The following is a 10,285-nucleotide window of genomic DNA, read 5'->3' as shown; positions in this document are numbered from 1 at the left end:
TCTATAGTGTCCCTGGTCAGAACAGTAGGTAGTGGTACCAGAGCACCACTAGTTCTTCTGGTCTCAAGGTAGGTGAGGGCATAGTTTATGCAGACTATTTGTCCTGTAGACTAGTTTCTTCTTTGAGACTTTAATTTCCTTCTCACTCTCTTGCTCCAGACTCATAGAGACCAATAGTTGTATCTTAGTCCCCATCTGAATATCTAAACACTAATCACTTGATAACCTGATGACTTAGAGCCCCGAGAAGATCCAGACCATCAGGCCTGAGTTCCCCTTGCTGGCTCCCTCCAGCACACCCACCCACAGCTTCCTGGAAGTCTCAAGGCCCCTCTGCACTCTTCCCACACTCCCTGTCTTTCTCACATTTCCTGCCTTTGCCGGGTACATCAGAGCAAAGTAGGGAAGGTGAGGCTGGAGGAAAGTGATTATGTCTTCTGGAACTGGACAGCCTGGTGTGAGACCAGGCTGTATCACTTATGAGCCATGTGACCCTGGACAGAGACTCAGTTTCTTGTCATCATGGTGGTAAAGCATTTAATCATTATGATTTCTCAATAATAGCTTCAAGGTCACAGAGCCTTTTTTTCTCTTTTTGTAGTCTATATCTTTCTTTGCTTCTCCACTGAGTCGTCTTTGCCTCACACCCCCAGCCCTGCCCTCAACATGACTCTGCCAAAGCCTGTTTGTTCCTCTAGTTTTGGGCAGTAGTTAAGGAAAGGTGAAAAGCTACAGGAGCATGTCAAGCAAAGGAACCAGAACGTTAATGTAAAGCTATGGGGGGTGTCAAGCAAGTTGCTTGAGGCAGTGGAATTTTCCGAAGCCTGGGGACCTCTGTCTTTCCATGAGCTGGAGGTCGACTCTATGGCAGCTAACAACCATCCCAAGGAGAAATGAAGAGGGAATAGTGCCATTCACTACAATACCAAAAACCCCGCTGCCATCAAGTCAATTCCGACTCAGCCATTCTACAAGACAGCGTAGAAGTAAGTGCCCCATAGAGTTTCCAAGGAGAGGCCGGTGGACTTGAACTGCTGACCTTTTGGTCAGAGCTGAGCTCTTAACCACTGGGCCACAATAGGAAACATAAAAGGCGAAAGTTTAGGTGGGATGGAGGAGGGGAGATCATGATACCTTTCTGACGTTTGGAGTTTGAGGTGTCTCTGGGACATCCAGGTAATATCCGCGGGCTTCTGAATATGTAAGTACATACATATTATTATTAAAGCTGCAGCTGGGTTGCAGATATAAATTTAGGTGTCATCAGTTTACAGGCAGTAATTAAAACCATGAGTTTTGGATGAAGTCACCCTGAGAAAGTGAGGGGTCATAAGATCTGTGGGCCAAGGTTAGAGCTCTAGGGTGCTCCAACTACAAGCAGTTCAAGGCTCAGATTTGTTAACGTTCTCCCGAGAAGTGTGTGAAGTTAGAAAAGGGTGAAGAAAGCGCCCTGGAAATCATCAATATTTAGGGGAAGAGATGAACAAATAAGAGATGGGTAAAAGGGTAGAAGTCAGATCACGGGTGTCGGGTAGAAGGTAGTCACTAGCGTCAAATGCCGCTGAGGTCAAGAAAGGTAAGGACTGGAAACTCTATCCACGAGCTTTGACAACTAGGCGGTGGCCAGGGCGACCAGAGTGCGATCAGTGGAGAGGCGGGGGTAAGAGTTTTCCGGTTGTTGGAGAAACCTCTTCAACAGGTTTGCAGTTCGAGTAGCGGACAGGTATCACAGCCCTCAGACCTTTGTACTGGGTTCGCTGATTTCGCAAAAAAAAAAAAAAAAAAAAGCGCATATCCCCCATGCGCACTCTTAACACACCAAAGACCAAAGAGCCAGACGAACTTTGCGTTTCCGGTGAGCCCGCCGCAGAACCCTCGTGCACGCGCCTCCCGAGCCAGCTTACTCCGCCGTAGGCCCCGCCCCAAGCCTGCAGAGGGCGCTGCACCTGAGAGAACAGGGGCGTGGCACCGCTCTAGCCCGCTCCTGGCCTCGGTGGCGGGCGCTGCAGCTCCGCGTCCCCCACGCTTCCTGCCAGCACAGGTGGGTCCGCCCGCGCGGGGCGGGAGTGCCTCCGAGCGGGGGACGGGGTAGCGGCAGCCTCCCGGGCGCGGAGAGGTCTTTATCGCCTAAATGCCCCGGCTTGGGCTTCACCGGATCGGGCTATGGGCAGGGCCGCGCAGGTGGAAATCCACGTCCAGGTGGGCTCCCCCTGGATGTGCAATTCCTATTCCAGGGCCCCTTTCAACCGTGGGGGTCTCCGCCCGGGCCGGCGTGCGTCTTCCGGGGGACAGCTGGGAGCGGAGCTAGTAAGGGTGGGGCTCCCGTGATTGACACCCTCCCTCCACAGCCTTCACGGGTAACCACTGGACCCCTCCCTGTCCGGAACCCTGAGCCAGCACCATGGTGAGAACCCTGAGCTCAGCCCTTCACCTCCGCATGCCCACGCCCTCGCCCTGCGTGGCCTTGCTTCGGTTGCTCCGTATGAGCCTGGGGCTCCCCAGTGGGGGGTTCCGTGGGTCTGCCCTTGCAAGGATAGCCTGCACCCTTCCAACCCACCCATTCCTGTAGCACGGGCGACTGAAGGTGAAGACATCGGAAGAGCAAGCGGAAGCCAAAAGGCTAGAGCGGGAGCAGAAGCTGAAGCTATACTTGTCAGCCACCCAAGCCATTTTCCAGAAGGTGGGGGCCCTCAGGGATAGATCTCTTCGCAAGTGCCTCCCTTAGTATAGTACAGAGACCAAGAGCTGGGCTGGAAAATCAGACTGCTTGGGTCCAAATCTGGGTTCTATCACTAGCTGTGTGGCCTTGGGCAGGTTCCTGAATCTCTATGGGGCTCAGTTTGTACATCTGTAAAATGGGACTAACACGCTTACTACATAAAACTATTGTGAAGATTAAATGAGAAGATGTATGTAAAGTTCTCTGCATAGTACACATAGTATGGGACTCAGAATATTGATAGTTCTATTTATGCTATTTAATCCCGTGATGGAAGAATGATACGTTTGTGACCCTGGTGCCTACCTTCTCAGCGCCAGGCTGGCGAGCTGGATGAGTCAGTGCTGGAGCTGACAAGCCAGATTCTGGGAGCCAACCCCGACTTTGCCACCCTCTGGAACTGCCGGCGAGAGGTGCTGCAGCAGCTGGAGACCCAGAAGTGCGTAGAGCTTCAGGGCCCCAGGAGGACCTCCCTTTCTAGCCCTGGCTCCAACCCTGCCTTGCCTGGGTCAGGATGGAGGAGGAATAGGGCAGCCAGGGGTATAGGCAGAGGGCAGTGGAGTGCAGGCTGATGGAGTGAGCTGAGGTTGGGTGTTGGAGGGCGCTGACCCGCCTCCGCATTGGGTGCAGGTCCCCGGAGGAGTTGGCTGCTCTGGTGAAGGCAGAGCTAGGCTTCCTGGAGAGCTGCCTGCAGGTGAACCCCAAGTCCTACGGCACCTGGCATCACCGCTGCTGGCTGCTGAGCCGCCTGCCTGAGCCCAACTGGGCCCGGGAACTGGAGCTGTGTGCCCGCTTCCTCGAGGTCGATGAACGGAACTGTACGTGCCTGCAGATTCTGTGTCCACAGCCCTCACCTGCCCTGCATCCTGGTATTGGAGTTTCAGTAAGGCTCAAAGTGGGGAGGGATGTTCAGAAGGGCCCACTGAACTGATGGCAAAGGGATGACAGCTAAGTACATCTTCTGTAGAGTGTATAGAGGTGTTTCTGGGGATGCACCAGGGAGCACCCCATGCCCCTCTTCTGAGATGTGCTGTGTCCTGCCCTACCCCAGTTCACTGCTGGGATTACCGGCGGTTTGTGGCTGCACAGGCAGCTGTGCCCCACACAGAGGAGCTGGCCTTCACTGACAGCCTCATCACCCGAAACTTCTCCAACTACTCCTCCTGGCATTACCGCTCCTGCCTCTTGCCTCAGTTGCACCTCGAGCCGGACTCTGGACCAGAGGGGCGCCTCCCTGAGGATGTGCTGCTCAGAGGTAAGCAGGGTCAGGGGTGCTGGAGAGGGCCAGCCACGGCTCTGCATCCGTCCTTCTCTGATGCCTGGTCCTGTTCCTGGACCTGTCAGTCAGGTTCATTGAGCACCTACTTCATGCCTAGCTCTGGGATACATAAGATTGAGTCCTGGCTGCAGGGAGCCCAGCTGTTGATGGGGCAGATAAAACTGGTGTATGCAGCCCCTGTGCAAGGCCAGCATAGAAGTGAGACTGAGGGCTGGAGGTCCTGCAGGGAGAGGGCATGCAGAGTAGGGGTGTTGGGGCAGATGGAAGCCTTCCAGGGTCCTGACCACAGCCCGCATCCCTCCTTGGCCCCTGCAGAGCTGGCGCTGGTGCAGAACGCCTTCTTCACTGACCCCAATGATCAGAGTGCCTGGTTCTATCATCGCTGGCTCCTGGGCCGAGGTGAGTAAGAGGATAAGAGACTGGGCATTTAGGGCTTGGAAGGCATAGAAAAGGATTTAAGGAGACCTGAGGCTGTCTCTCCCCAGCTGACCCCCAGGATGCTCTGCACTGCCTGCACGTGAGCCGGGACGAGGCCTGTCTGAGTGTCTCCTTCTCTCGGCCCCTCCTAGTGAGTCCTGCAGCTTTTGCCAGGGAGCAGTGTGGGGTTGTGAGCCAGGCATTGTCGGGGCTGACGGGTCTCCCTTTGTCCATGGCCAGGTGGGCTCTGGGATGGAGACCTTGCTGCTCATGGTTGATGGGTCGCCACTGGCTGTGGAGTGGAGGACCCCAGATGGCAGAAACCGGCCCAACCGCGTCTGGGTATCCTAGGATTGGTGGGGCAGAAGTGGAGGGCCGAGGTGGGACTAGGGTGGGACAGAAATGTGGTAGGGCTAGGGTGGGACAGAAAAGTGGTGAGGCTAGGGTATCTCCTTGACCCAGTGCTCCCAGCTCTGTGACCTGCCTGCCGCCTCCCTCAACGACCAGTTGCCCCAGCATACATTTTGTGTCATTTGGATGGCAGGCGATGCCCAGAAGGAGTGTGTGCTGTTAAAAGGTGGTGCAGCCTGCGGCCTCTACCCCCTGCAGCAGCCCCCATCCCTCCCATCCTCTCACGAGTGTCCCCTTCTGCCACCTGCTCTTTTCCTCAGGCCGCCAGGAAGGCTGGTGCCGGGACTTGGCCATGGATGAGCAGCTATTCAGGTGATGACAGGGAAGCACACAGACAAGGAGAGGGCACTAGACTGTGGGCATCAGGCAACTGGGATAGGAGGCTTAAGGCTTGGGGAGATGATCTCAGACCAGACATTGGGTACTGCCAATCCCCCAAGACTGCCTACCCTCAGGTGTGAGCTGTCGGTGGAGAAGTCTACGGTGCTACAGTCCGAACTTGAATCCTGTAAGGAGCTGCAGGAGCTGGAGCCTGAGAACAAATGTGAGGCCCCATTCTCTGAGCACCCCCTCTCCAGACCCCCACTCAGGAGGCCCCTTTCTGGAGTGCCCCTTGGGGAGAGCAGGAAGGGTATGGAGAGGATGGGGAGCAGAGCGGATTTAGGAAAAAGCCTCCTTTACCCATCCTCTTCTCAGGGTGCCTGCTCACCATCATCCTGCTGATGCGGGCACTGGACCCCCTGCTATATGAGAAGGAGATGCTGCAGTACTTCCAGACCCTCAAGGTAAGTTGGGCCTTGGGGAGCAGGCAAGGGGGCCCATCGGGCAGGGAGAGAGACAGCTGATGTGCAAACCTTGCCCGGCCCACCCCTACCAGGCCGTGGACCCGATGCGAGCTGCATATCTGGACGACCTGCGCAGCAAGTTCCTGCTGGAAAACAGCGTGCTCAAGATGGAGTACGCTGAGGTGCGCGTGCTGCACCTGGCTCACAAGGTATCAACTACCACACACACCTTCCACTGGGCCCTCTCCACGTCTCATTCCTCTCCCTCATGGCCTAGCCACCTGTTGTCTGGCCTCACCATTCTCCTGACTACCCTTCCATCTCCAGTGCCTTCCTAGACATTTCCTCTCAATCAAGATTGAATTCATAATCTTCCTTCAAGCCTACTGCTCTTCCAGGCCTTGTTTTCTGTAACTTGCCCTGTTATTCTTTTTGGTTTCTTCTTGCCCCAAGTCCAAATCCTGAGTCACCAGGGCCTCCTCATGCTGCCCCTTCCAGTGGGAAAATCACAAGTTCATTTTTCCTTGAGAGTGACCTCTCACCACCCCCCACCAACTCTTTCCCATGCTTCTCACCCTGGAGCAAGCCCCGACACCTAAAGCCCAAATTGTTTCCAGAGATTTCTGACAAGCTTTCCAGACTCCATTTTCCCTCTGTCCCTAGGCCTTCCCAATCAGTCTTCCTAACACATCCACATCAGTTTTATCACATCACTGCAGCCCACCTCCACTTCTACCAGATGGATCCCGCAGACTCACCAACCCACTCCTGTCAGTGTCCTTGTTCACCCCAGTGCTCTCCCCTATCCTCTGTACCTTTCTCCAGTCCAGGCTGCCTCCTCCCATCCACTCCCCCCGGTCACCCTCCAGTACTCACTGTCTGTCCCGTGTTCTTGTCACCTAGCATGTACTGGTTAGGTCATGTCAGCTTCCCACCTGCCTCCACCCTGTCATTAGCTGGGGTCTGTGTGGGGATTAGAGAGCAAGTGCCTAATAAATGATGGCTGAGGACCCTCCCCCAGGCCTCGTTGGGTGTCTCATATACCCTCTCCTCAGGATCTCACAGTCCTCTGCCACCTGGAGCAGCTGCTCTTGGTCACTCATCTTGACCTGTCACACAATCGTCTCCGAGCCCTGCCTCCTGCCCTGGCTGCCCTGCGCTGCCTTGAGGTAAAGCACTCATGCCTCCATTGCTGTCCTAGGTAGTCTTCTCCCCCTTCTTCCATTTCAGAAGTCTGACCCCCCCCTACAGAGGTCCAGAACCTCTCAGCCCCTGCAAGTGGCCACTTACCTTCCCCCTACCCCCATGTCCATTGCCCAGTCTGACCTCTTGAGCCCTGTCATGCACTGTAAGCTGATCACTCTCAGTTGCTTATACCAGTGCCAGGCTGGCAGCTGCCTGCTTTGCCTTGTGCTACCCTGCCCTCCTGGCTCCCCAGGTGCTGCAAGCCAACGATAACGCCATAGAGTCCCTGGATGGCGTCACTAACCTGCCCCGGCTGCAAGAGCTCTTAGTGTGTGGTAACCGTATCCTTCCTTCTGATGCCTTTCAGACTGCATGGAGGGTGGTGTGCTATTACTGTACAGCAACCATATCCTTCCTTCTGGGTGCCTTTCAGACAGCAAGCAGGGTGGGTGCCACCCTGAGGAGGGAGGGCTGAGGGAGCCGGGGCTATGGCCATCTAAACCAAGGAGAGGCTAGCCTGGGGGCTGGATGGGGCTGTTGTTGACTTTACTGGTAGATTCTGTAGGGTGGACGTGACTTTCTCAAGCCAAAGCCCACCAACAGTCTACAGATCAGGGAGTTTCATATTTTTAAAAAAAATCTAGATTTCTGATTCTCCTAAAATGTGAAGGTTAAAGCAACCTCTGGTCTGCGTTTCCACTCGGCAATCCATGGCCATTGCTGAGTAGTGGATGCTTCTTTAGACCAGGCTAGCTTTCCACTACTCCTTCTTGAACCACACCCTGCCTGCTTCACGTGCTCCCTGCCTTACTCCTGTGGCCAGGTTTTTGCAATTCCTGCCTAGAATCTTACTCCCTCTAGGAAAGCATGTGAGATGCCCATGAAACAGACTTCCAGGCAGCAGCGCCCCAGCTCTTGAGGGAAAACATTGACAGGCACACAAGAACAGTGCTTGTAAGGGAGCCTGCTGAGTTTTCCTTGACTGTCCCTCCTGCCCAAGGCCTCCAGCAGCCCACAGCGCTCCAGTCACTTGCCTCCTGCCCTAGACTGGTCCTCCTCAACCTGCAGGGCAACCCCCTGTGCCAAGCAGTGGGCATCTCAGAGCAGCTGGCCAAACTGCTGCCTTCAGTGAGCAGTATCCTCACCTAGGAGGATGCCTTCCACCCTTGCCCTTAAGTTATTTGGACTAAATAAAGAATGGAGAAACTCCCTCGGTTCACCAACCTGCTGCCTCTGCCACCACCACCATTACTGCCTCACCTGCTGGGAAAGGAGAGGGAAAGAGACTCAGGATGTGTCTGCTCACCCTCTCTGCTCTCATGTCATGCTCCCCAGCCCTCTGTTCCCTCTCATGGAGGACCAAAGCCTCAGTGTTTGGGGCAGAGTTCAGGGCTGGGACTGGCCTTGAGTTCACCTTCTGGTTTGGGGCTGGGCTGGGTCAGGTTCCAGGCTGGGATTGAGATCAGGCTTGGGTTCAGGTTCAGAGCTAAAAAGCAGCTGTAAGTCTCTCCAACTGGAAGGGGTGATAAAAGGCTTCTCTATGACCCTGCCCATTCACAGAGCTGAGAAGGCTGGGGTGTTCTATGTTCCCAGGAGGAGTGGCCCCGGGCTACCTTGCTCCTCCCTGTTATAACAACAGATCAGTCCCAATAAATAGCATTCTTTGGTTGAAGAACCACTGAAAATCTTTGATCCTTACAAGAAGTTAGGCATGAGATGATTAGCCCAATGAGGAAGCTGCTGTTAAGACTTGCCCAAAGTTGCTGACTTAAGTGCTGGAGCCAAAGTCATCTCTGCACCTCTGTCTAGGGATTCTAGATCCATGTTCTTGCTTCTGTACTGTATGGAACAGTTGGGCCAGAAGTCTGGCCTCAGCAGCCTGAGATACTGAGTTGGGTTTCTGCTCCCATGACACCCCCTAGTGTGCAAGCACACTCGTGTGGACATGCACACACATCCTGTCCTGACATTGAAAGACACAAGGCACTGGGGCCTCCTGGAGGGAGGAAAGAGGAGTGGCCAGGGACAGATTATCCAGTAACCAAGGTAAGCACATGCCTAGGGCATTAACGAAACGGGCACCAGTTGGCCAAAGCAAAGACCCATAGATGCCAAGCAGGTAGGCCACTTCTACACTCAATTGCTAAAACAGTCACATTTAAAAAGAAGTTACAAAGGCAGGGACAAGATGGAGTAGTAAGACGCTTCCAGTGGTTCCTCTTACAACAAAGATCTGAAAAAATAAGTGAATCGATTTTATATGACAATCTCGGAGGCCTGAACATCAAAGGCAAAGTTGAGGAATCAGTGGCAAGGAGAGGGAGAGACGGTTCAGAAGAAGCGAGGAGTTGCCAGACCTGACCCAGTGGGAGCCTGAGCTCTTCAGGCCAGATCAGCTTATGGTGCGCGGTGAGGCAGGCAAGCAACAGTGCTTGGGAGGCATTTTCCACACTGGGAGAGGCCCAGCAGCAGAGAGTATGCTTGGCCAGCCAGAAGCAGTGAGAAGCAGCCCTCCATCAGCGAAAGATAAGTACTTGCATCTGGCCTACCGCATGGATCAAAAACACCCCCCTTTGGGAAAAACCTGTCTCCCATTTACCTCCCTGCTCCCTGCTCTGCACTGGGTCCGGGACCAGCTTCAGCAATTGCCAAGTCCCCTGGGCTAGAAGTAGGACCTGTCACGCCCTGACCCATTCTCCCGGCCTTGAAGAGTGAACAAATTAACAAACAGGAAAAAATAATCTGCCAGCTCCTCTAAGCCAGGAAGTCAGAGTAGGCACAGCTCCTTTGCCTAGGCACAGGCATAAGGGGTCCACGGACTTTGAGTGCCTTTCCCCCTGCATATACTTGTGTGGGCACATTTCAACAGCGTAGGCCCTCATTCTCACAGTACAACAGGGTATATACCTGAAGTCTAACTTCATCTGTTTCAGCTGTGAAGTGGCAGATGCTTATATTTGACACTGCTCTGCCCATTAAGCAGGGTCTTCACCTACCCACATCAGGGACCTGAGGACTGCTGGCTGCACCCACGCCACCTAGCCATTTGCAACAGGGGCACAAGAATTAGTGGTGCCCCCCAGTCCTTACAGCCAACAGCTTTGGGTGCTCATAGTCTGGTGGCAAAACCCATCCACCTACGCACCCTAGGGAACAGGGACACACTTCCTCCCGAACACTTGGGGACAGCTGTCGGCCCTCTGCCTTGCTCAGCATGTGACCGCCTCCTGCAGCCGGATGCCTGTGCCTACACCAATTACCCATGCCTGTCTAGGGCTGTAGGTGAGAGCCTGCACCACACACTTAGTGGCCGACTACCTGGACACCTGAGCTGAATCCATACAGGAGGAGTGGGTGGACTCCTGGGCTCACATGCTTAGTGGCAGGTCTGGCCACCTGGTGGCAGGACGTTGGAGCTTCAGGGGTGCTGGTGATCAGACTAGTTCACACAAGCAGCCTATTTGGGCATATCAAAACAAAACAAGAAGC

General features: G+C 54.5%; 1 protein-coding gene across 1 annotated transcript in view; it reads left to right on the top strand.

The window, feature by feature from the left end:
* Positions 1–8,108, top strand: part of RABGGTA (Rab geranylgeranyltransferase subunit alpha) — a 19,297-nt gene extending 11,189 nt beyond the window's left edge. The window contains exons 3-18 of the mRNA XM_012559771.2: positions 2,349–2,404; positions 2,570–2,680; positions 3,034–3,158; positions 3,350–3,537; positions 3,771–3,974; positions 4,314–4,397; positions 4,484–4,566; positions 4,656–4,757; positions 4,887–4,992; positions 5,087–5,138; positions 5,282–5,370; positions 5,523–5,611; positions 5,704–5,820; positions 6,667–6,780; positions 7,050–7,137; positions 7,797–8,108. Of these exons, the coding sequence (XP_012415225.1) occupies positions 2,402–2,404; positions 2,570–2,680; positions 3,034–3,158; positions 3,350–3,537; positions 3,771–3,974; positions 4,314–4,397; positions 4,484–4,566; positions 4,656–4,757; positions 4,887–4,992; positions 5,087–5,138; positions 5,282–5,370; positions 5,523–5,611; positions 5,704–5,820; positions 6,667–6,780; positions 7,050–7,137; positions 7,797–7,945 (1,704 nt within the window). The 5' untranslated portion in view covers positions 2,349–2,401 and the 3' untranslated portion in view covers positions 7,946–8,108. The remainder of the gene's footprint in view (positions 1–2,348; positions 2,405–2,569; positions 2,681–3,033; positions 3,159–3,349; positions 3,538–3,770; positions 3,975–4,313; positions 4,398–4,483; positions 4,567–4,655; positions 4,758–4,886; positions 4,993–5,086; positions 5,139–5,281; positions 5,371–5,522; positions 5,612–5,703; positions 5,821–6,666; positions 6,781–7,049; positions 7,138–7,796) is intronic.
* Positions 8,109–10,285: the final 2,177 nt, after the last annotated feature.

The sequence above is a fragment of the Trichechus manatus genome, unplaced genomic scaffold (assembly GCF_000243295.1).
Source record: "Trichechus manatus latirostris isolate Lorelei unplaced genomic scaffold, TriManLat1.0 scaffold00305, whole genome shotgun sequence".
Lineage (NCBI taxonomy): Eukaryota > Metazoa > Chordata > Mammalia > Sirenia > Trichechidae > Trichechus > Trichechus manatus.
The sequence above is the reverse complement of the archived record's forward strand: the minus strand, read 5'-3'. Positions and strand labels throughout refer to the sequence as shown.